At 42.0% G+C, this 27047-nt stretch overlaps 1 protein-coding gene across 4 annotated transcripts in view; it reads right to left on the reverse strand.

Moving 5' to 3' along the window:
* The window catches only part of LAMA3 (laminin subunit alpha 3), a 194752-nt gene that overhangs the window by 137388 nt on the left and 30317 nt on the right, over positions 1-27047 (reverse strand). For all 4 annotated transcript variants that reach the window (XM_025181720.3, XM_075920832.2, XM_014570532.4 and 1 more), the window contains exons 4-11: positions 25323-25441; positions 21665-21835; positions 15883-15980; positions 12809-12924; positions 6655-6773; positions 3634-3724; positions 3011-3142; positions 1681-1743 (exon numbers count right to left, since the gene is read on the reverse strand). In XM_025181720.3, the coding sequence (XP_025037505.3) occupies positions 1681-1743; positions 3011-3142; positions 3634-3724; positions 6655-6773; positions 12809-12924; positions 15883-15980; positions 21665-21835; positions 25323-25441 (909 nt within the window). The remainder of the gene's footprint in view (positions 1-1680; positions 1744-3010; positions 3143-3633; positions 3725-6654; positions 6774-12808; positions 12925-15882; positions 15981-21664; positions 21836-25322; positions 25442-27047) is intronic.

The following is a 27047-nucleotide window of genomic DNA, read 5'->3' on the forward strand; positions in this document are numbered from 1 at the left end:
GTGGAGGGATACATGTAGTCTATAGCATTAACCTAGAAGCTCATCAGTTAATCGGTTAATTCACTACACTATTATATCCCTACTCTTTCCTATTCTTTTCATTTTAGAAATATGAATGAGAAAGATTTATCCACATACATCTGACCCAGGGAAACTATTTTTGAGGTCACAAATCTAGTGTCATTCTTCTCAGCTCAATCAAATGAGGTGGAGATGGTTGGCTCTAAAGGACCAAGGTTTGGGTGAATGGAAGGATCTAAGACTATACTATTATATCCCTCTCTCATCCCACTGTCACTTTTCTCATTCAAACTACTGGACCTTGTTTTTTAATTTATAAATCATACCTGCTAGGATGAAAATACAGTCACCCAAGTTGAGAACAACATGGACATAGAGTCAAGAATATGATGCACGCTGTGCATGTAAAAAGTACAGTTGTGTTGTCAAAAATAAGGAACAAGGAAAGGAAATGTCGAATGCAACTGTAAACATGTAAATAGATTTATGTTTGTCTGATTATATGTGAAAGATTTCACTAGTTCAATATCGATTAATCTGAACAGATTGAAAGCCCTTTTTCAAACACCAATAGCATCTCAGCTAATATTGCTAAATATAAGAAAATGTAGTATTTGCTTAGGATCTCAAAAAGGGTGCTAGATCTTTTTTAAATTATCAGCAGCAAAATGCAGTTTGAATACTTTCACTTGAGTCATGTTTGCAGTGTTCTGCAATGTGAAAATATATACTTGTGTTAGGACTGTAGAAACCATTTCATATTTAGCTAGAAGCCATTCTGTATAACAAAAGCCATTTCAGTTTCTTGTGTCTGCACGTATACTAGAGGGAGTGAACTGGCCTTCACCGAGGTGGGGAAGGGCCAGAAGGATGCGCTGTTGGAATGTGTTAATGAACTATTTTGAGCTGAAGCTCGAACTCCCTCTAAACCTGTTTCTTTCTCTGCTGATAACAATTCCTCTTTGAAGTTCGCTTTGATTTCTTGCCCTGACGTCAGACTTGTTTGGTTAAGGGTATAAAATACTAGGATTGATTGTATTAGCCAGCCTTACTGGGCCCAGCTCTGCTGGGACCACGTTTGGTTCACTTTGCTTTTATTGGCCAATAAAACTGTCTGTTTAGCTGCGTAAACTGAGTGAGGCTTTTGCTTCGACAGGACTTACTGGAAAGCCCTTTAAATTGAATAGAGTCTTTCCAAGGATTTTAATTGGTTTTGCACTGTCCTTTAAATAAGAAACATGTAGCAGTTATAAAAATCAAAGTGCTGCATTGCCAAGGGCATTATTGCAGTATTTGTCAGGGTAGGAGGGACCAGAAGAAGAGAATTAAGTAAGAGAATTTTCTTAAGGTAGCCTTAAGTAAGAGAATTTTCACTGTCTGACAGTTGACAAGCTGTTCATGTATAAGAAAATCCTAAAATGGATTTGTTTATGATGCTGTCAGGCAAAAAAGTCAACTTCTTAATTTGCCTACATCCAACTAAAAATATATTTACCTGCCTTTCATTCTGGGGCTAGATTGTTTAATATAAATATTAATATATGTTGAATTTCTAGTAAGAAGACAAATACTGAAAAAGTTGTTATTACAACAGCACCAAATATGACAACATAATCAAAAAAATATTTCTGAAACAATACAAGAAAAGAAAGGACTTGCCTATTATACTCCCAGTCACAGGGTATTCTGGATTTGGAGTAGTAAAAGGATAAACAGGAATTCCTTTAAAATAAAGAATAGTATTAGGAATATTAGTTACAAATAAGATCATAGGTTTGCAACAATTCCTGGGCAGATTTCTCTTTGGAAATCCACCAGGTAAGCAAAGGGAGACATGACCCCACAATATTCTCTTCTGCCAACTTTGATTATGGACCTGACTCAAAGCCTGTGGAAAGTCTTCCATGGACTTCAGTAGGTTTGGATTAGGCTTCTTATGGTTCCTTCCTTCCCTCCTGCTATTCCCTGCCTCCAAGATGGAGTGAGTTGAGAGGGAAAGTGCAGGGAAAGTGGGTCCTCCAAGCTTGTCTAGAGAAGACTCTATGGAGCAGCTATTTTGGAAACCACAGAGACATGGTCCTATACAGGCTAGAAGGGCACTTTCAAAAAACCCTTTTTTGAAAAAGCACTAGGACACCATTATGCAAATGAAGCGTAGGATACCTAAATCTCCGCTTCATTTGCACTTTCAATTTGCCTCATTTACATCCCTCTTTCGAAAGAGGGATGTAGTCTAAACGAGCCGTTAGTGTCCAATAGTTCTAGAACTTACTCCCCATGATTCAAAATGGCCTTGCTTTGTTGACTTCCTTGGGATGCTTCAGGGCCTGCAGTTTGGGAAAGTTCTAGTGGGAAACTGTGATGATCTTAAACATGTATTTTCCTCCTACACTTTTGCTGATACACTGATTACTGGTTTAAGAACAAGTTATGGGAGTGATTTAGGTCATAACTGTGTATTGGACCAAGGTTGTATGTATAATGAAAATAAAATAAATACATTAATTAAAAATGATGTGGCATGAAAGCATCTGATATGTAAAATTTGCCCCATTCAAAATTGCAACTAAACAGTGTCTAGCTCTATTGTTTAAAAAAATAGGCTGTTGCTTTAAAATGGAGTGATGAATGTGGAAAAACAATGCAATGATGGCCGTTTTATATAAGTGCATATAGCCCACTCTATTAGCCTCATTTAGCACAGACACTTTAATTGACAGGGTTTTTTTCCCTCCCCTTTCCTCCACTTTTTGTGCTATATATTCATACCCCTGGATCCCTTGCTCCATATTTGTCATATGAAGAAGTGGGTTGTGCCCATGAAAGCTTATGATACTATTTATATTTTGGTTAGTCTCTGAGGTGCTACAGGACCATTTGCTGGTTTTTTAATTTTTTTTTATGTAAGTACAGTGTAACTTATAATACAGTTGAATATGAAAGTGATTAGAAGCCTGTGAAAAAGAGATATGTCTCATTAAATACTTACGGACACAGAATGGGAAACTATAGTATCCTTCAGCACACTGGTCACAGTTTTCGCCACTGAAATTCACCTTACAATGACAGCGACCAGATCCTTCCTCACAACCATCTGAATGCTTGGGATTACAGCTGCAGCCTAAATAAATAACAATAAAACCTTTTCTTCAGATGCATTGATTTGTTGTTCTGGCAAAGAAACCACATTGTAACTATAGGAGTTTCAATTGTACTTGTAAATGCATCATAATATAAATAATACTAGAAATTAACAGGTACAGATTACTTCACATTTTCAAAGTGCTGAATAAATTAATTAACCCTGAAAGATAGGTATTATTATTTACAAACCCCTTAACTCAAAGCTTTACTTTTTCTGTATTAAGTATCTTCCTCTCATCACCTCCAGACAACAATGGTATTTATACAACACTCTACCTATGCAGAAATCTTCATCCATGCCTTTTATTACTGCAACTGCCTCATAGTAGGAGCCTAAGTCTCACTAAAAGTCAATCAGACTTAAGCACCTTAGGCCCTTCAGAAAATTTTATCCCAAAAGACACAGCCCTTGCCCTGACTGAATAGGAAATACCATTATGACATTTAAACAAACAGCAAAAGACTTACGTATACACCCATCAGCAGCTCCCACTGGAATGCCATAAGGACGATAGAACCCCTTTGCACATTGTTCACAGTTAATTCCAGCTGTGTTATGCTATGCAGAATGGAGTAAGAGAAGAATATAAGAAGAGAAAGAAAAACAAGCAGAAGAATACATAAGCAAATAGAGGGCTGAAAGGGTACCTCTACACTGCAACACTATTTCGAAATAATTAGCGCTATTTCAAAATAACTTAGCCCGTGTCTACACAGCAGGCAGTTATTTCAAAATAGTGTCAAAATACTGTCAAGCTGGAGAACTTCTTACTCCAACTCCTGTAACCCTCATTGTATAAGGAATAAGGGAAGTCGGAGGAAAAGTGCTCTATTTCAGAATAAGTACTGTGTAGGCACTCCCTATTTTGAAATAAGCTACACAATTGACGTAGCTCAATTTGCGTAGCTTATTTCGAGTTAAGCCCTTCAGTGTAAACACACACAAAGATTAATTTAAGTTCTTTTTATAGACAATCAGGATAATTTTGGGGAAAAATCCAATAATACTGCAATAAAGAGTGCCTTTAATTCTTGTTCCTTATCTGTAAGGTCAGCTATGATGTTATTAATCTGGGTAATTTCACATAAACGTGGAATTTTTAACGATTACTACATTTTAGACATTGCACACAATCCCTTTATCATTTTGCTAATTTATATCAGGGGAAAAGCACTGCCATTTTTATACTGTTGTCAGGTATTTCTTTAATTTTCTTTTCATATTGCCTTCTTATAATTACATACATACATACACGTGTAGTTTGATTGCAACAGCATCATGCTGTTTCCACATTGCAAGATACACTTTTGTGACTAACTTGTCTCAAACGAAGATTAGTAACTTCAAATAAAAGTTAAACTGTTAGTCTAGAAATAAAATTCAAAGCACAAATACATTTTATGTAAGTAGAGGAGACAGTCTTTTAAACATCTCAATGTGTTCGACACATTAATGTGTTTCATAGAAAACACAGCACACATGAATTTGAATTACAACTAATTTCTTGTGTCAAAAGGCTAAGTCCCTAGTGGACTTCATGTTATCTGTGTGTCTTTTCGCTTTTAAAGCAATATTGGGGGTAAAGGGGAACATGGAAAGCACAATTCTCTCTAATTAAATAAATCTCTTCAACAGCAATATATTGTCTGACACACAGATGTAGAAGAGACTATATAGGGCACTATTATCGGACTTGAAAAAACAGTATCTATCTATATGTCTCATGCATCAGGTTCCACTAGTTGTTTATTCAAGCATGCATTTCCAACACTTTCTTTCCATGACACAAATAGAAAAAGTAAAGTAAAATCTATATGCTTATCTATGAAGATAATGTTACAACTGGATTTCATGGTTAATTCATTTAATGCAATTTAATTTCCATAAAATCAAATTACCAACAATTATCAGTTGCAGGACTCATGGATTTAGGTCTGGTTTGCTCTTTTATGTACTGGAGGCAATTTAGAAATCATGAACTTTCATGAATAAAGAGCTAACAGGAAGTATGAGTATGTCAAATCTTACAGCATTGGTTGAACAAAGCCTTATATAGAAATGTCAAGTGGAAGACAAAGATCTCTTCATCCTCTTTTTATTAAAAAGAACTTTTATTGACTCCTGGCTGCCTTTTGGGCAATCTCTGATCTTTTTTTAATGATAAGATGGAAAAAAATACTCAAGCTACAGTTGCATTCGACATTTCCTTTCCTTGTTCCTTATTTTTGACAACACAACTGTACTTTTTACATGCATCAGATTCTTGACTCTATGTCCATGTTGTTCTCAACTTGGGTAACTGTATTTTCATCCTAGCAGGTATGATTTATAAATTAAAAAACAAGTTCCAGTAGTTTGAATGAGAAAAGTGACAGTGGGATGAGAGAGGGATGCGAGAGCTTTGGGATGAGACAGTGGGATGAGAGAGCCTTGATTGGAAACAGGAGTTGTCTATCCATTTATCTTAGAGTTTTGTACCATTGTTCATTACTATAATATCTGAGCACCTGCCACATAAAATAGATTGGCAATAGCGAAGTCTCTAGAGGACTTCATAGTGTCTATGTCTAGCCCTTTTAAAAATAATAGTTATCAGTGTTGTCGTCAAGTCATCATTGTCAAGTCCAAGTTGAGTCTCAAGTCACTACAGTTCAAGTCTCAAGTCCCTAAAGTCACTTTCGAGTCAAGTCCTAATTTAAAAAATGTCAAGTCACTTTTGTACAAGCCATCAATATTGGCATTTTCGGACAATTTTTTCACCAAGTCGATTTAACAAAATTAGCAAGTCTCAAGTCGAGTCTCAAGTCACAATGAACCCAAGTCGAGTCTCAAGTCAAGTCACCTAGGCGACTTAAGTCGGACTCGAGTTCAAGTCGTGGGACTCGAGTCAACATCTCTGGTCATTATAGAAAAGGGAACTGGGGGAGACCAAGCTCTCCCTCTTGAACCACAGCAGAGGAAGAGCTCCCTCTCCTCTCACTTACTTAAAAGAGCACTGATCCCCTGCACCTCCCTCTACTTGGCTAGTGCATTAAGAGATCCCTTCTTCACTCCATGTGCTTTAACCTGTGTAACTCCTTGCCAGAGGATGTTGTGAAGACCAGGACTTTAACAGGGTTCAAAAAAGACCTAGATACATTCATGCAGGTTAGGTCCATCAGTGGCTGTTAGCCAGGATGGGTAGGAATGGTGTTCCTAACCTCTGTTTGTCTGGAAATGGGTGACAGGAAAGGGACTGCGTGAGGATTACCTGTTTGTTCACTCGCTCTGGGGCATCTGTCATTGGCCACTATTGGAAGACAGTGTGGCTGCTTTTATGTTCTTATGTTCTTAACCACTGAAGTAGTACATTCATTTTAAAAGTGTAATAATCATAGGTGATCCCTTTTCAGACTTTAGAGAACATGAATTCCTTTCAGTGAAGTCTTCTGTGCATACTTTCCAAGTCTCATTTACATATAGTCTATAAGATCCAAGCACCTTATTACCTGACAATTAATGCAGACCCCTCCACCTTCATGCCGCCCATTGACATTTAAGCTTCCTTTGCGTCGATCAACATCAGGATCATAGTAGCAATCAGTAGCATGTCCATGGCAGTTGCAGGCTGAGACAGTAATATTACAAGTCAGCTTTCATTATGCAATAATTCAATTATCTATTAACTTGAGATCATCTCTAGACATAAGATAGCATTTGGTATTAGGCTTGCCAGAGGGAGGGGCTATGCCCCTCTCAAAACCAAAAAGAGTCAACTGCTTTACCATAACTATTGTTCTTCAAGATATGTTGAAGATGTGTTGCACATGTCCATTCTGCTGCAGGTGTTTGTATGTACCCTGTTCACAGTTCTCAGAGATTTTTCCCTTAGCAGTACCTTTTTGAGGAGCACTCCAACCGACTCAGAGGTGTCGCTCCCTGTTCGGAGTAGAAGGATTCCAATGGTGGGCGAAGTGCAGACTACGAAAGCGGGTACTACTGTCCTTTTTTGAATGGGGTTTGATCTTTCTACAGATATGGCACCTGTCACTTATATGCACCACTCTGGAACACTAGAGGCAGTTTGAGAGTGGGTCACTCAATGGCATAGGCCTGACGACATGAATGACAGGCCTTGAATCCAGAATAGGGTGCTAGTTCAGTAGCAATAACCCTATAAGGCAGTATTCTAAAAACTTAACCCTATAAATAACTATTTACAGATATACCATACACGATTAAAAACTAATGCTCCAGCTACTATTTATACTAAGAGAGGGACAATATGAAGAAACAAAGACTACAGCTCCAGCAAGGAATGTGCCTGGTGGTAAGAAGGAACTGAGAGTGACTGTGGCAGCATGACCCTTTATATTTGTTTGCAGTGGCACAAGGCACCAGAGAGCACTCATTCAGCCCCAAAAAGTGCTACAAAGGGAAAAGCCTCCAACACCTGTGCACAAGAGGTGTACATACACCTATACTGGAATGCACATGTGCAGTTACTCAATGAAGAGCTATATATGTGAGGCTCAAATAAATTACAGGGATGTTTCCTGACTAGGTCACCCCCAATCTGGGTGAGGTATTTTTCAAAATAAAACATGACCAAACGTTCTATATTTTTTTTAATTTACAAAAATATTCACATCTGGACTGAGGTTTGAGTGCTACACTGTCACTTGGCAGAAGTATTTTTTATGTATAACAAGGCTTATGTGGAGGAACTCACAGAACCCCAATTGCAGTGATGCTAGAAGGCACAACTAGTCTATTACCAGAGGACTATTCACTGCCCAAATATGTTTAAATCAAAAAGCCTGTCACATTTTCTAGCATTATGGACTTGATCCTACTCCCATCCGTGGCAAAACTCCAACTGACTTAAAGTAGCAAGATTAGGGGGAGGATGACTGTGATAAGTAACTCAGTTTCCTAGTTTATATGGATTTAGAATCTCAGCTCTGATGTGTTTTTATTCTGTGTGTTTCATAAGGGTTTCTGTGTGGTTCATAAGGGTTTGTTTATTATGTTGAAGATAATGTAGCTGTACTCACACCAGTTCTGAATCTTGTTCAACTCTTCAGATTGTGTCCTAACTTTTGATCCCTTCCTGACTGAAGTAATTTTCAACATAGTGAAATACCTAAGACCAGAGAAGAACCCACAGCCTACCAGAGCTCATATTTTGCCTGCATATGTAACATAAACATCAGCCCAATAGACAGTTCTATGACCTGGGAGTACTGTTCACATGTTGGAAAAAATATGAGATACATCAGGTTGTGTGTTATAGACTTGTGTGAATATCAGCCTCTTGGTAATCTGAAAAATATTATAGGTCCATTTATATGAAGCTGGTCTAAATCCAACAAAATCTCCTGTTATTTTGTCATAGCCTTTTGCTAAAAGTAGTCTATGTCCAATATTGACCTAAAATTCTTGCCTTGGTTGCAAGGCGAGGGTTAATCTGAAAACAGCTGAACACTTTGGACAGTTGCTGCAGATATGTTTAGGGTTCAGGGTGGTGGATGTTCCCAGGATAGAATTTCTTATCTAATTATTTTCTCTTGCTCTGTTACACTACTGTATTGCAAACGAATGAGCAGCACCTGTAAATCTGTCCATCAGGCACAATATCAGCCTATCATAATCTCTTATCTTCATTCCCTCAAAGCACCTGAAACCTTGCCCTCTCCTTTTTCCAGAGTTGTAACATAATTCAAAGAAGTGACTAATCAGAGTAGCAAACAGATGTAACAAACCAAAGGCTAGCTTGTGACTTTGTCTTACTGAACTTCTCAATCTCACCTTTAGCCTACCTGCAGTGCTTAATGTGTCATGAAAAAAGTGTCAGGGCTCAGGCAATTAGGTGGCACGGTTCGAGCAAGTATTTACATTCATAACTGATGTCGTACGCCTGAAGATGCCAGGCTATGAACTGCCAAGCCTAGAGGTGTGGGACTCAGTCCTGGCACAAATTAAGCACTGCCTGCTTAGATCTCTTCAACTTTCGCTGAAGAGGGAGACAGGAAAACCCTTTCTTTTTTACATAACTGAGGAACATGGAGATGGCATTGGCTTTGTCCTTTTCCACTCTTATCTGAATATTAAGGGATCAGTGACCTACTTAAGTAAGAACACTTGCAGAGTGGCTCTGCATCAGACTTGGGAGGAAATGTCTTCTTTCCTTTAGCCAGGCAACTAGGCAGAACAGTATCAACACAACAACAGTGGTAACAATAAAGAGGTTCCATGCAAGGGAAACCCTACAAACAAGGGCTACGGACCCTAGCCCTACCCACATGTGCTTTGTAGCTCAGAAAGAGCAACCGAAATAATCCTATTAAAAGCCAGATACAAGTGGGAGTCTATCCTGGGAACAATGCGCCTTCCTTACCCAGTCTTGCTGTTTGTATAATTAAATGAGTGGATCCTCTAGATCATCCTCCATATTCTGATATTCCTCTTGTCCCTCATATCTGAAAGGTCTCTGACTTTTCCTGAACCTTTTCTCCTACAGTGTGGCATCCTGGCTGTGATGAGTAAAGTCATGGGCCACATTTTGTTGTGTTGACAGGAACAAAATCTTGACCCTACAGGCTCTGATCTGATTTACGTTTTCCAGTCCATACATGAAGTTCTTCCAGAAAACTAAACACAGTTAAGATGGAACTAGCAGGACCAAAATCTTCCAAAATGACTAGGTAACCTTTGGCTAATCTGCTCTCTGACAAGGCAGAAAGGGAATGGAAAATGTCAAAAAGAACCTCAATATCATTGATGGCCAAAGGCTACTGGCATCCTGAGCCCACGACTATGTCTCTTACTGTAAGATCACATTACCTACTTTGATAGAAGTCATGTCACTTTTACAGCAGGTAGGTAATACCCTTCATGCATCACAATACAATTTCTTGAAGTTTTGACTATTTGCTAAAAAGTACAATATTATGGATGTATACAAAAATTTGCAGGTTTTGGCAGGTCTCTCAATTTCCCAGGGACCTACTGATTTTTCAGTAGAAGAGTTAGGAATTTCTGCAAGAGATAGAAATTTTGTGAAGCCTTGCAAGGTTGCTCTAATCTCCTGACCTACAGGGGGGACGAGGATGGGGACAGAGACGGACAGACAGACAGACAGACAGACAGACAGACAGACTCTCTCTCTCTCTCTCTCCCCGCCCCCTTTCAGGCTGAAAGGATCCCTTTTCCAAGTGGCAGTAGATGTTAAATATTTTTGGCACAGAACCTTATGAATTATAATTTATTCAATGACCAAGTCGCAACAGGCCTAGTTTCTATCTACTGCTTTTACAACTTTTCATGTCATTTTTACTATCTCAATTTTGGGAGATCACTTCTGAATTTTGATTAAAACAAAACCACTTTTTATTCCCCACTTCTTCAGTTATATAAATATATATCTGCTTGACATTCTAACAGGGTTACAACTTGAAGTCACAACATCTGCCTTTTGGCGTGCCAAGTTGACATTAGGGATGTAAGGGAGTAGTTGACTACCTGATAAGACTATGCTTATCAGGTAGTCAAGTCAACTACTCGCATTCCCCCTCCCTTGCTACCTCTTTGTCAGAGGCAGCAAGGGTTGGGGAGGAGTAGGAGCAGTGCTAGGGGGAGCCAGAGTCAAAGCCGGTTCCCCCACAGCACCAGCTCCATGGTGCTGCTGCCCTGCTCCTACTGCCTTTAAATTACAGAGCCACAGCAGGGTTTGGTCCTGCACCCAGCGCAAGCCGGAACTGAGCTGGGCTGCCCATTGACTAATCAAGTAGTTGATAAAAATTCTATCAACTACTTGGTTAGTTAAGCACCCGCCTCTTAACATCCCTAGTTGACATGAGAGAAGAGAATCCTGTGTTTGTTCAAAAGAGGTGAAGACACAAGAAGAGCAAATGCTATTATCACCATAGCTACAATTTTGATGCCATGTGGTTACATATCATGTATAGAAGGTAGCGCAGACTCTTCAAGATATAGGGTATGTCTACACTACAGAGTTTTATCGGAAAAAATGGCCATTGCAACAAAACTTGAGGAATGTCCAAATTGCAATCGTGTTCTTTCAAAAAAAAAAAAAAATCGAAAGAACTGAGAGGGGTTTCCAACATTGATAAACCTCTTTCTAAGAGAAAGAAGGCTTTTTTCCGAAACAGCTCTTTTGGAAAAAGGCATGTGTGGACGGGGAAGAGGGAGTTCTTTCGAAGAAGAGGAAAGAGGAAAAAGCACTGGTGCCCTGGTGGCCATTCCACCCATAGTCATCACAGCTTACATGCAAGATATCTCTCGAAAAACCAGATTGCTTTTTCTATGAGCTTGGGCAATATGGACGCTCTCTTTTAGAAGTTTTTTCGGAAGATCTCTTCCAGAAAAGCTTATTCCGAAAGAAACCTGCAGTCTAGACGTAGCCCCAGAAAAGGGTCCCATGTCCCAGTTTTCTGAACAAAAGAGTGAAATGTTTGTCTGAAATGAGGGAAGCTTGGCTGCAAAGGAAGTCCCCCATAGGGGAAAAGGAAAGAAGGCAAAATATCTGCCTCCATTTACTAGAGGCAAATATACAGTGACTAGGTTACTACAAAGGGTGACTGCTGGTGTTCTGAGGAGAGCAACTCTCCCCTCCTTTCTGTGTGGTTTTGTTTTGAGTACAGGCAGTCCCCGGGTTACATGGATCCGACTTACATCAGATCCCTACTTACAAACGGGGTGAGGCAACCCCTCACTAGCTGCTTCCCCCCCAGCAGACCAGGGAGACGCGAAGCTAGTGCCCCCCCCCCCCCCCCCCCAGCAGATGAGGGAGACACAGAGCGGCTTTTCTCAGCAGGCACCTCAGCTTGAGAATAAAGGACTGAGGGAAGTGAGGTGTGGGAGAATAAAACTGAGCTCTGGAGAAATGTTTGGCTAGAGTTTCCCCTACAATATGTACCAGTTCCGACTTACATACAAATTCAACTTAAGAACAAACCTACAGTCCCTATCTTGTACGTAACCTGGGGACTGCCTGTAAGCAGTTTGAAGATCCAAGAATCTTTTGAAGAACTTAGATTATGTGATAGCACTCTTAAAATAAGAAAGCACACCTCTTCCCAAAAGAGGGTTTTCTTTCTGAAGTACCTGGTTGACAAGAAGGGTTTTTCACCTGAGCTGTGTCACAAAACCATGCACAATAAATAACTCTGTTTCATCTTCCAACTCAATATATTGTTTCCCTGCTAAATATTAAAGTGGCATGGGTCTAAAGTAACTTATGAATATTTTAGTGGATGCATCAAAATGAGGCTTGTAATATCAGGCAAGGTACATCTATGGAAGTTTCATTTTCCTCTAACCGTTCCCACCCTACCAGGGCTCAAAATCTAGGGGCTGGATTCAGAGCCCTGCTTGGGTACAATTTAGATAAATGCTAATAAATATGTAAATAGATTCAGCCATTTTCCTCCAGGGTACAATATTCCAGGCAGTCCGGTTGAAGGCTATGTATGAAGGAGACGGTTTGAGGCAGTGCCAGGTACCTGCAGTCTCTGGTCAGCTGGGAGCTTTGGAGCTAGCCAACACAGTATACGTGCTGGAGATACCTCCCATTAGTACATCAATATCTGAATTGTATGGATTGTTACTTGTAAACTAGCCTCTTTTCATGCTACTCACATTCACACTCATTTGCGTTGTTGGCAGTTGCAGGCTGCCATTGTTTCTGATTATATCCAGGGCAGCAGCGATCACAGGTTTCTCCACACGTGTTATGTTGACATTCACACTGAAACCTGGATATTGAAACAAATTCTCATTGAACTGAAATAGGAGTTAAAAGGATATATGTTTTCTCATTTTACCACAACCCGCTTGTAATGTGAAAAGAGTAAGATCAAGTGTAAAGAAGTCAACAAATAATACTAAACCCTTTCACAACCATCCTAGAGGACATTTATAAGTAAGCTAATAAGCAGTGGCTTAAGAACCCTTATCCTAAGTAGTATTAAATCAGGATGATAGCCCGTAGTTGAAAATATATCTTATTTTAGCTCTTGATCCAAGGCACAAATTTGCTGTTTTATACTATATCAAAAAGTTAGTTACCGTTATACACTGGACTCAGTTTTTCATTATGTTTCATTACAAAAGGTATTAGAGCTTTATAACATATTATGATGGGGTGACCTCTTCACACTGGCTCAGAGAGTGAAATTAGGCTAGGTGAGCCCAATCAATCAATTAAGCTGGAAATGAGGGTGAGGTAGTTTTATGTAGAGGGCACTAATCAGAAGGAAGTTCACCTGTGAGGAAACAGGTGGGGCTTCTAGAAAGCCAGGAAGCTGGCATCAGGGTGGAAGTGTCAGGGAGGAGCTAACGTCTCTATCTCTGATGTAAGGGAGAAGGAAGAAGAGGTAGAAACTCCAGAGAAATAGAATAGAAATCCACAAGGAAGGGTCTGTCTACTAGGCCTAAGAGGGGTCTAAAGGTTAGTGAAGGAGAAACTTAAAGAAGCACGAGAGGAAGTAGTCCAGAGAAGAAAGTAGTAGAGTTGCTGCAGACCCAGACCTAAAGCTTGGGACCTTGGCCTAGAATCCAGAGTAGAGGATGGGACTGGGTTTCCTTGCCATTCACTTCAGTGTGGTTTTGCTTGGGACAATGAACAGGAAGATACATGGGTCACTGTGGGAGTGACAGAAACAGGGCAGCAAGTGTGAGGACTCCCTGACACTGCCCGAGAAGAGAGACTTCGAAAGATTTCCCTGGAAGGGGAACTAAGTGTGACCTGGCTGGAGGGCTGAGTCATGAAAAACCCCTACTGTGACTCAGGGTATGTCTACACTACAGAGTTTTGTCGGAAAAACGGCCATTTTTCCGACAACTAGAGGAACGTCCACACTGCAATTGCGTTCTTCTGCAAAAAAATCGAAAGAACTGAGGAGTTTGTCCGGTGTTGGTAATCCTCATTCTACAAGGAAGAAGCCTTTTTCCGAAAGAACACTTTCGCAAAAAAGCATGTGTAGACGGGGACGAGGGAGTTCTTTCAGAAGAAGAGGAAAAAGCACAGGTGCCCTGGTTGCCATTCTGTCCATCGCAATTACAGCTTACATGTGAGAGAGCATCCATTCAGTCTGGACACTCTCTTTTGAAAAAGTAGGTCACTTTTTCGATGCACTTTTGCAGTGTGGATGCTCTCTCTCAGAAGTTTTTTCAGAAGATCTCTTCCAAAAAAAGCTTCTTCCAAAAGAAGCCTGTAGTCTAGACATAACCTCTGTGAGTGGGAAGAAAGCTGAAACAGTGCAAGAGAAATAGGGGATGCTGAACTGGGCAGAGCTAATCCCCAGAATTGCCAAAAGAGGGTGCAGTGAGTAGAGTGCACTTTTACACCTATTTAACATCATAACATCTTCTTAGTCACAAAAATAATGCAAAATGAGGACAATTATGTAATCAGAAATAACTAGAAAGCTGTTTAAATATTAACCATTCTCCAAAAGGAAAAAAAAAATATTTTGTACTTATTTTGATTTAATCAAAATGCCTACCCAAGGCCTCAGTCCTGAAAGTACTTACTTCAAAGTTAGTGACAATAATGAAGACATTTGTAGAATACAGTGGAATCTACACATAATTTTCTGAAAAGGTATAGCTGGCTAAGGGGATTAGTAATAGGATCTAGTGCACTGACTTTCTTGTTGGGATCAACATAATAATCAAAGGTACTTTCTGATCTCAGTTTATTGCTGTAAAACTGGAGTAACTCCACTGACTTTGGTCAGAAACTAGCCTATGTTATGTGTCTGTTCAATGTGAAATAAACTGGTGATCTAACTGCAGGTTTTAAGTATCCCAACGAGTTGAGTAAAATGAAGCAGTTCCCAAACTTTTTTTAAGATGATCCACTAACTGAGGTTATATTCTTATGTATTTTAGTGACCCAACAGTTTAATATATATGCCCTCTGCCCTAGCACAATGCCCACTAATCCTGAGCCAGAGGGAAGGCTCAGGGAAGGGGGGCTGGTTAGTAAGCCCATCCCATACTGCCCCCACAATGCTGATTCCTGTTACATGGGGCTAGTCCCAACTCTCACCTTCAAGTGTTGTGATTTGATCCACACGGTCATTGAGTCACTCAGATTTGACCCAGCCACCCCTCGATGGAGGAGCAACAGGGTGAAACCTGAGTGGCACTGCAATCCCACGCACCAAATCTCACACTTGGAGCAGGGAACCAGCTCCATCCCCATGGAACAGCAGTTACTGCTGTAGGGTAAGTGCTGGCAGGGTTCATTCTCCAATCCTCCTGCACCCTGGGCTTGCCCTCTACTGCAGGCCAGAAGACGTATGTTTGCCTAGGGCCCCCTGGCCATAGATCTAGAATCTTTCCATAATCTACAGGTGGGTGGAGACCGAACTTTGGGGAAATACCAGTTTAACACACCACTTGGTCTAGCAAACCCTCCTTTTGTGTTAAAAAGACCTAATGCCCACTCATTTCATAGAATCACAGAATCCTAGAGCTGGAAGAGACCTCAGGAGGAAGAGGCCCAAAGCAGGACCATTTAATTGTCACACTTCACACAGAATATCACTCAGCCTATCTTCATACACATTATCAAGCCTCACTTTGAAAACATTATGAAGAATACTATAAGACACACTTTTTTATAATAAAAAAAATCACAATTTGAAAATGCCTGTGTATTGGTTTACAGTCTGTGAAACAAGCATGCTGCTCAGTTTACTTACTGGTATTGGTTTTCAGAACTTTTTGCATTACAGGCTTCAGCATGACCATTGCAAACACATCGTCCACCAATACTGATGTCCTTTATGCTGTAGTAATACTGTAAAACAAATCAAGAGGTCTGGGTACATCTTTCCTTTACTTGTGTGATGGCAGCCCAGAGCAAATCAGAAAACCATTACTTCCTCACTAAATCTTGCTTCTCAGAATATTCAACAAACATAACCATCGAGGACCTGATCCAGTTTTTCTCAACAGCCAAACTCCTACCTATATTCATGTTTCAGGATGAGGCCCAGATTCATTAATCAAAGCCATTCACACCAGGTCAGCCTTACCCACCGCACAGACAGTAACCCATGCTGTCCTGATAAAGTGTCTTGTTTCTAGAATCACAGCCCCTACACATGAATAGTTCCATCTCCGTTCCCATTCAGCTGTTGACCTTTCTGCTGTGTATCTGCCAACAAGGGTGCCAGCTGATGGGTGAGGGTGAGTTATGACCATGGGAACTCTAGGAACTGAACTGAGCCCCACCCGTTCACTTACACTTATCACTGACATGGCCAAATTTTGAACTAGTGACCTAGAGTTGAAAAGTATCCGATCTCATCACCACTCCCTGCAGCCACCCAGGCTGCGGCAGATAAGAATTTAGTCATTTCAACTCACTCAGTGTAAATACCACTATTTATAGTAATGTCTGTGTACAGTTAAGAAACTTTGGAGCAGATTCTCTGCTCTGCTCAATGGCTAGGAAAGGCTGTAGGGAGCCTGTTGCAGCTTCCTGATCCTCAGTGCATGTTAAAGGGTCACCTCTATTTCATTCCAAGCACAGCTGAGCTTTCTCCATTCCTTCCTCTACTGTAGCCCACATCACCTCCAAGTGTACCCTCCCTCTCCTTATGCCGGGGAGCGGAGATGGCTGGCAGAGAGTTCCTGATATAGGGGGACTCCCTCACTGGTCCTCTCTGGCTACTTTCAGGCTACTTTGAGCCAAACAGACATAATAAATTGGCTTTAGTAGAGCCGAGAATTCAATCCATATTTTTACTTCCTGAATTAGTTCTATTTAGATGGACACATTCACATCTAACCACATTTAGTGTGTGTGTGGGGGGGGGGGGTTCCCCCACATTAACCTCAACCAAACTCCCCACCTTTGTGCTTTTAGTATCTTGGTCAAAATTAAACATGGTCCCTGACGCTTTATCTGGTAGTATCTCCTAATGCATTCACTCCATAATGATTGCTTGTAATTCAATCTCTGGATTCTTTCTACTTTGTGGCATTGCACTGGACTAACAGTACTATTTCCAAGTTGTCAGAATTCAGAAACCACATTCCTTGTACTGCAGATAATTTCTAACCTCATGAAATCAATGCATAAATTGAGGAAGTATGGCAGTTATTTGTACGGAGGGAAGGGTAGGCTCATTTGTGTGTATACAATAGTTTTTAATACAGTGGCTCTCTACTAGAGTGCTTGATCCTCTTCATGTCAGCAAGTTAATGAAACTTATTACTTTATAAGATCCCTCCCATATGTCCTCTGACCATCAAAGAAGGCTGATTATATCAAGAGAAGTTCCTTAGGCTGAAGTCAAGCTGCTTGCCAAACACCGTAAGTACTCCATTTATTTTAGCCTGTAGATAATACCTTAAAGAAATCCTAAAGACACACTTAAGTCTCATGGGCTTACATAATGTATGCTGCCATGCACCTGGAATGGGTAAGTTTTTGTTGTTGTGGAGGAGACCCATACATATCGGTACAGTCCCTACGCAAATGGCACTGACTGGAGCCACGGTTGTTAAAGTATAACTGATAGGTAAATAAACATTGTGTCAAGAAACTGCAAATTCCAATGCGTAGAGATTCTTATGGATTATTCCATCAGAGAGTCTGCACATCTCTTATTTCCCCACAAAATGGTCAGGGGACTTCTAAGCTGTGGCACAGTGCTCCATCAGCCCTCTCCAAATGGGGTACCATACACCTCATCTATTAAAACCAATGGAGAGGCACTAGAGAATGTCCATCATTTTCTCTATCTTGAACGTTATCCTTCATCCAAGGCAGATACTGATGTAGAAATCCAACATCGTCTGAGCTGTGCCAGTGCAGCCTTTGCTCATTTACAGCACAGGGTTTTTGAAGATCACAACATTCAAACAGACACTAAGCTTTTTGTCTATTAAGCCGTCATTCTCCCAACACTATGTTATGAGTCTGGACAAGCTACAGACATCACTTGAAAGCCCTTGAGAGGTATCACCAACTCTGCCCCCACAAGATCTTGAAGATCAAATAGGAAGACAGGTGCACTAATATCAGTTCCACTAGTATCGAGGAAATGATCATCCATCAGCAACTTCGCTGAGCTGGTCATGTTGTTCGGATGCCAGACCATTGCCTCCAAAAACAGGTCCTGTTTTCTCAGCTGAAAGAAGGATACGGTAACTTGGGAGGACAACAGAACTGTTATAAGGACTTGCTAGAGGATAACTTAAAGAAGTGCAACACTGACGTTGATACTTGAGAGACACTCGCCCAGGAGCGCTCCAAATGGAGACAAGTCCTATGCAATGGCCCCCTGCATTTTGAATTTGCCCGCTGACAAGCTGAGGAGGAGAAGAGGTGCAGGAGGAAGGAGAGACTGGTTTCTAGTCATGGTCAACAGCCTCCTGCTATACCTGGAAACATCTGTCCTCACTGTAATAGAACTTGTGGTTCAAGGTTCAGCTTATCAGCCACCTGAGGGTACATAACTCCCAGGGAAGATGATCATACTCGGCAATGAGTGATTGCCCATCACCTAGGGTTGAGACAGACTTTATTACCATCTTCTCTTAGTATGAGGAAGTCTTATCTGTGCCTGCCATGCATCAGCTCCCCAACTCCATTGGCCATGACTAATACAGACACTTTCCTCTAGAGCCTGCAGAACTACCTGTCAGCCTACAGGTCAGCAGTGGGCACACCCCAAATATCAAGTCTTACAAGCATCTCCTTGGGGCCTCCCTCCTGTGGTTCACCAACTAGTCACAATATTCACACACTGGGTGAATCCAAAGAAGCAGTACACCCCAGCTCACCAGTTTCACATTGGACCACAGCTCTGCTAACACAGCACTTAGATAAGTTTATAATGAAATTAATTTCATTCAACAAAGCAGAAAGATTCAAGTTATAGCAAGCAGAAACCATTTGAAAACAAATGGTTACATATGAAAAAAATTATATACATTAAATAGAGATTTGACTTAATTAACTAGATACTTTCATGTGTTTTAAAATATTGCTCATCTAAAATCCTTGCAGTGCTTTACAGCAAAGTTGATTATGACCCAAGATGAACATACTGACTTATAAACTAAGTGAAGGATCCTACTCTTTTCCCTGCATCCCAAGATATACCAGAACAATCCTTTGTCTTTATTCATACACAGGCTCTCCACCCACACACCCTTCACAACTCCGCAATTGGTTTCATCTTGCAGATGTTGCTATTTCTTGTTTGGCCTATGGGTCACTATGTAAAAAGGCGTACACGGTGAGTGATACAATACACAAATGACCAGAGAGGGAGATAATGTCTGTTACCTCCTGCCTTTCCAAGGTGTATCACCCTCTGGTGACTTGCCTGAATGCCAAGATTTTAAGTACATAATGTTCAGTGTACATACATAATTTTTTAAATAGCACACATACCTATACTTTGTAATGATTACAACCACCAGTGTACTGCTGACCCTTAGAAGGACTTTAGACCCCACCCTTGAGTGAACTATTATGTAAATATCCAACCCAGGGAATCTCTGTAAAACCCCATATACTGCTGGTAATTCATATTAGTTGGCATCAAGGGGTCCCTAAGTCACACAAGTACATGGACAGCCCAAAAGACCCACATGAAAATCCTGTGGATCCCAAACCGTCCATAGAGGGTTAAAAAACACTTTCCCTAAATAAAAGAATTAGATGTTCCTTGGCATACCCGCAGGCAGTTATGTAGAACTGAGTGGGGAAAGGGAGCATTCTACTGAGCCACTCCTCTCTGTGATCCTAAGAGGCCCTATGTTCTAACTAGCAAAGGGCACACTCGACACACTACTGTCAGAATATTTAGCTGAACAGTGTCCGGTGAGATATATAGAGAATGGTGACACATTGGGGTCCTGACAGTCATTATGTGATGTATGCATGGGTTGTGTATATACATGTGCTGATCATATGTTCTTAAAATTATGTTATGCAGCCAGCTGAAAAACAAATTTACCCCTAAACAAAGGAAGATTGTTTTGCCTGTTTCATCATGGTGAATTGAGCAAGGTAATGCCAGAGACAATGGAAGTACACTCATGTTTGAAATAAACATGAGCTATCATGAGAATGAGACAACAGCATGGGACACAAGTGGCAGGAAAGAAAAATCTTTTCCTGAGGGTGCATTTCAAAGGGAATAAGACCCTCTGATTATGTGAGAGGTGAATCTTCCTCCTTGAAGAACTGGAGTTACTGATCACTTGATGTACATAAGACACTGTTTTAGGAGAAGATGTGGCTTGCTAGAATTCAATTAATGGCAATACAAAGCATTATTTTTGTTTTGTTTGAAAGAAACTTACCTCTTTCTCTTGCTTATTGTCATAAATCTTTCTTGGTTGATAATATTATTCTTGGTTTTTAATATAAACCATCTCAGTGCTGTTATATTAAAGTTAAGGCATGCATCCCCACGAGAACTAACAGGCTGCTGTATATTCTATGTATTTGAAGATGGGGGGCGGGGCTGATTAATTTCTGTGAGTGTCCAGTGAGAGCAACTGGACACTGTTAAAAGCCTTATTCGGGGAACTCAGGAATTGGGATTCATTGGATGGTATCTGCAAAGCAAGGTTTGGATAGACAGAGACTCAAGAATTTTGCTGGCAAGGCAGATTGGTGTGGCAAGGAGCTATCATACCAGTTTTAAGTTCCAGCAAAACTCTTTTGCTAACAGAGCGGTAACACAGTAGCGTACAGTTCTGGACACCCTGAGAAAGCATGACCCTCCCCTCCACACAAACCTTACTATGCTGATCTGTCCCAACTTAGCTTCCTTCCCCAATGGAGCTGAAGGGAACCATATAAATTTTTGTTGTTGGTTTGCAAACAAAAGAAATTCATGAACTTTAATTTATTGTAATACAGTAAAACTCCAATTGTCCAGCATCCAGTGGTCCGGCACTTCCAATAGTCTGGCACCAACTGGAACCCAGAAGTGCTCCGGCCAGATGGACAATTGGAGCTACTCCGCACCACTTCCTCAAGTCCGCTGCTACCACTGCTGAAACTGACCAGCTGAAGACCTGGGGGAAGGGTGCAGAGCAGAGCAGCTGGGGTGCTGCCGGGTTGGTCCCACAGTGCCTCCCTTCACCCCCCTGCTCGGCTCCCGGCAGCACCCCAGCTGCTCTGCCCGCCCTTCCCCAAGTCCGCCGCTGGTCAGTTTCAGCAGCCGCGGACTTGGGGAAGCCGTGGGGCAGAACAGCTGGGGTGCTGCCAGGTTGGTCTCGCAGCGCTGCACCTCACCAGCACCCGGTTCACCCCACATCACACCGTTCCCTGCCCGACCTCCCCACCCCAGACACCTCACAGCCCCCCTGCCGGAGTACCTCCTGATACTCCGGCATATCCAATAATCCGGCACCCACTGGGTCCCAAAGGTGCCAGATTATCGAAAGTCTGCTGTACAATGAAGGGCAGCCATTGAACATCCATTTGTGAATAATGCTACTTACTCTGCGGGTTACAGTGGGGTCCCGTTGAGCTTTGGATATCAAGTGCCCAAGAAGGGTATTGGTTCTGAGAAAACGCAAGCGGATGTTTGTTGCCTTAGTAAATTCCCTCAATGCGGGAGACTGAGTGAAGTTTTTTGCTCCTGGACGGCCATTTACCAAGGATACCACAATCTAATAAAAAAGTAAAGATTTTATTTTGTCAAAACATAGCAATCAGTAACATTAACAATAGGGCATCATCTACAGGTTTCCATAATAGAAGCAACCACAAATTTGCAGATTGTTCATTTCTAACCCTGTCTAGTATTCATGGAAATAAAGTTACGAAGTCAGGCCTCTATATTTCAGTTAGAAGTAACTCTTCTACTAAATCAAAATTTAAATATTTTTATGTGTATAGTACAAAGTAAGAGCCTATATTAGAATTTCATGATATTGCCCTTTTCCAACATTTATAGGTTAAGGCACAAAAATTCCTGGAATAAGTTTCTGTTAATAGCTACAGTGCTTGGGAGTGTGTTCATGTATTTTAAAAAAGAGTACACAATGTTACTTAGAATTTCCCTCCATGAGAGAACAGGTTTGTTTCATAATTCAAAACATATGCTTCAGTGCTCTTATTCAGAAAAATAAATTGATGCCTGTAACCCAGCAATCATAAGTGAAACCTAAATTAACACACCAAAGTGTGCCTACAACTTAGCAAAAACTTTTTATTTTTAACTGAACAGATTTAAGATTCATGTTTCCAAGTGGCTACTATAAACTTTAAGTACATAATATTGTATCGCTGACATTTCCAATTACAAAATTACTCCTTACGAAAAAAAAAGTCATGCAGCATTTTATGGGGGATGATTCAACAGGATTCTCAGGAAATTAATAAAAAAAACCCCACAGAATGCAATGGAAAATGCTATTTTTTTCTATACGTTTTTGGACCATTCTGAAGACTTGTTCATAGACCATTATAAATCAAAACTGGAACACTAGATCCAGCCCCTCCAAATTTTCAAGAAGTTTGAATCTGGATACAAGGTTCATCACAAACCTCCCGTTATAATGGTATATCCCATAATATCCAATTCTCAAAAACCTGAGGAATGAGGAAGTTTGGGTTTTGATCTGACACAGCCTGTCTCCAGCAAAAGATTATGTTGGAAAGAATGGCAGGTACAACCACTAATACACATTAGGTTAAAGGGAATACTCCCTCTGCCTCCAACCAAAGCGCTGCTGTGGTTCAACTGGCACACCCCCTCAAATTGTAGTTTCTCAAGCGCAGTTAGCAAAACTAACCTATCCCAGGAGATCATCTTGGTTACGACAATCTTGTGGCCCACTGAAATGAAGGAGGGCAACGCATGTGGCCCAATCACTAGGCTGGGTTACCCCTCACTGCAGAGATCCCCATTTGTTCTCCACCTAACAGACTAGAGTAGGGGGAGCTTGGGGCTTCTGCCTTGTACCAGCATGGTAGGGCCAAGGGCTTCTGACCAGTGGGAAGACGGATCTAGGAGCTTCAACCACATGGAAGGCACTTATCAGGGCTCAGGGCTTCGCCCTCTGTGAGGCACCTACCAGAGCTGAGGGGCTTCAGCCCCAGTTTTGGTAAAGACCCAATGCCAGCAGGTGCCTCCGCCAGGACTGAAGCCCTTAGCTCCTCCATCCTGCCGCAGGGCAGAAGCCGCATGCCTTGGCACGTGCACCCAGCTCTCGAACTTCAAAAGAGTATCATATGCAGGTCAGTAAGTATGGCCACCCCATATTATACACTTAAAGCATTTTACTTTTCTTTTTTTTAATAGAAGACTTACTTCTCATTGAAATTTAGAGGTCTGATTCTGAAAACTTTCATTCCACGAGCAATTCTCACAGAACCAGACCCACAGCAGTCAATGTGATTCCTCAGAAAACGAAGCCAACATTTTCACTCAGGTGTCCAAAGCAAGGCACCTAAACTATATTCATGAAGCTAAACAGGTGGCCTCATCTCAGATGTGCTGAACACTCATTTCTCAATGTGAGTAGTGTTGAGCACTTTTATAAAAATTCAGAAACTTTCTTAAATGTCTGAATACAGGCAGTCCCCGGGTTACGTACAAGATAGGGACTGTAGGTTTGTTCTTAAGTTGAATCTGTATGTAAGTCGGAACTGGCGTCCAGATTCAGCCGCTGCTGAAACTGATCAGTTTCAACAGTGGCTGAATCTGGACGCCAGTTCTGACTTACATACAGATTCAACTTAAGAACCCCAGGCATCCCCAAGTCAGCTGCTGCTGAAACTGATCAGCGGCTGATTCCAGGAAGCCCGGGGCAGGGGCTTCCTGTAGTCAGCCACTGGTCATTTTCAGCAGCTGCTGACTAGGGGACACCTGGGGCAGAGCAGCTGGGGTGCTGCTGGGTTGGTCCAGTGGCACCCAGAGCGGCGCTACGGGACCAACCGGCAGCGCCCCAGCTGCTGTACCACAGGCGTCCGGAGCAAAACCGCGGAGCACAGGGGCAGCGGGACAGCCCAGACGCGCCGTGGCTATCCTGCTGCCCTCGGGCTCCGTGGCTTTGCTCTGCTTTGCTCCCCGTCCCCCTGGTCTGCAGACCAGGGGGACGGGGAGCAAAGCGGCGGAACACGCGGGCAGCGGGACAGCCCAGACGCACCGTGGCTATCCTGCTGCCCTCGGGCTCTGCGGCTTTGCTCTGCTCTGCTCCCCGTCCCCCAGGTCTGCAGACCAGGGGGAGGGGGAGCAGAGTAGAGCAGAGTGGCGGAACGCGCGGCCAGCTGACAGCCCAGACGCATCTGGGCTGTCAGCTGGCCACGTGCTCCGCTCTGCCCCCCCCCCCCCTGCAGATCAGGGGGAGGGGGAGCAGAGCGGAGCACAGCAGAGCGACGGAACGCGCGGCCAGCTGACAGCCAGGCTGTCAGCTGGCCGCGTGCTCCGCTCTGCTCCCCCTCCCCCTGGTCTGCAGAGGGGGTGGGGGGGAGCAGAGCGGAGCGCGCGGCCAGCTGACAGCCCAGACGCGTCTGGGCTGTCAGCTGGCCGCGCGTTCCGCCGCCGCTTTCCTTCCTCTCCCTGGTCTGCTCGAGACCAGGGAGAGGAAGTGCCCCGTTCGTAACTGCGGATCCGACATAAGTCGGATCCGCGTAACTCGGGGACTGCCTGTATAGATTTACATACCTTATGTTAGGCATCCAAGTTCAAAAAATTGACTTAAAAGGCCAAGTTTTATTGAAATTGCAAATGTTCCATAATAATGCACAGGTTGAACTTCTCTAGTCAGGCACTCTCCCGTCCAGCAACATCCATGGTCCAGCATGATTTTAGTTAGCCTGATGTCCACTTATCATAGGTGTGACCAAGTTTTCTGCAGTCCCATAAAGTATATTTAAAGCCACCAATCCCAGCTCTGTGTTCTGTGCTGTTTTTTTAGCTCCAACTTCTCCCTAAGTGTCCTCTAAGAGCCCAGGAAGCAGTGGAAGTATTGGTTATGCTGCTAGACAATATTGACCTCCTGTAGTTCAGCAAATTCTCTGCTTTGGCACTGATCAAGTCCTGAGGGTTCCCTAGAGAGATTCAACCCGTACTAACAAGCTACCACTGTTTAACTGTGTTTACTTCCAATGTAAAAAATTAAATTTTCCAGTCTTCTGAAAAGCACTTACCTCACCATTTTCAAGAGGCACAATTCGAGAATACTCTGTAGTGCAAATAACATCATCATCCCTCCTAATACGAGCATTAACTTTTTTTCCAAAATGTTCCAAACAGTCTGCTTTAGAATCTAGTAAAGTAAGAATAATTTTACCATATAGAAACATGCATTGTCGTGCTAACGAAAAACTATAAAGAAGGATCCTCATGCTTTCAAATAGATTATTTCCTTGAATCAAATTATCTCTCTGTAGTTATGTCAACACTATAGGCTTCTTGTGCAAGAGAGCGTCCATAATGCAAAAGGGCATTGAAAAAGCGATGCACTTTTGCGAAAGAGAGCGTCCAGACTGCATGGATGCTCTCTCAAAAGGAAACTCTGATTGCTATGTACAGAATGGCCACAAGGGCACCTGGGCTTTTTTTTGATTGCCTGTTTTTGTACAAATACAGGCGGTCCCCGGGTTACATGGATCCGACTTACAAACGAGGTGAGGCAACCCCGCACTAGCTGCTTCCCCCCAGCAGACCAGGGAGACGCGAAGCTAGCGCCCTCCTCCCCAGCAGATGAGGGAGACACAGAGCGGCTTTTCTCAGCAGGCACCTCAGCTTGAGAATAAAGGACTGAGGGAAGTGAGGTGTGGGAGAATAAAACTGAGCTCTGGAGAAATGTTTGGCTAGAGTTTCCCCTACAATATGTACCAGTTCCGACTTACATACAAATTCAACTTAAGAACAAACCTACAGTCCCTATCTTGTACGTAACCCGGAGACTGCCTGTAACCCTGTTCCCGTCCATACACACCTTTTTGCGCAAGAGCTCTTGAGCAAAGAGAAGTTATTCCTCATAGAAAGAGGAATACCTACACAGGAAAAAACCCTCTGGTCTTTCATTTTACTTGCACAAAAACACGCTTGAGGTATGGACACTCCGCAAGTTTTTGCGCAAAAACAAATGTTTTTGCGCAAAAAACTCCATAGTGTAGACCTAGCCTGTTTGAAAACAGAAATATTACTATAGAAAAATTAAAAATATTAAAGCAAATGAACACATTCTCCTTCCCATTCTGTCCTAAACTGTCCTTGGTGTTTGGCAATGCACTGACATGGCTTCCACATATCACTACAAAAATGGCTACATTTTAGGGTGCTTGTACATGTGTTTATAAAGAATGTTGAGATTCTGGAAGTGGGGTGAAAGGCACTATTAAAAGACATTAACGAGAGAAAAAGAAAAACCCAAGGGCAATGTTACATTTTTGCAGTACTATACTGAGTTTTAATAATGTGTCCTCCACTAGTTATCCGATTAAGTCAGTATGCCCTGCTTTGAAAATTACCTCGTCGGAGGATACGTCTAGACTCCAGGCTTCTTTCAGAAGAAGCTTTTCCAGAAGAGATCTTCTGAAAAAACGTCTTCCAAAAGAGCGTGTCCACACTGCCAAAGCACATCGAAAAAGCAATCTGCTTTTTCAAAAGATAGCGTCCATACTGAATGGATGCTATCTTGCATATAAGGCCACCTGGAACCACTTCAGGCAGGGCTTTAGGTCAGCAGTTGCTTCTGAGTGCTCTTGCCTTAGCCTAGCTGAGACGTGCTTAAAGAAACAGCTGTTTCTCTGTTTCTGTTGCGTGCTTGCCTACCTCTTCAAGGGATAGCAAAGCTCTTGCAGTGCCTGCTTTGGATGCCACAGCTTTTTTCTTCATGCAATGGAGCTGGAGCTGCCCCTGGGCAT

The sequence above is a fragment of the Pelodiscus sinensis genome, chromosome 2, assembly GCF_052426305.1.
Source record: "Pelodiscus sinensis isolate ZL-2025 chromosome 2, ASM5242630v1, whole genome shotgun sequence".
Taxonomy (NCBI): Eukaryota; Metazoa; Chordata; order Testudines; family Trionychidae; genus Pelodiscus; species Pelodiscus sinensis.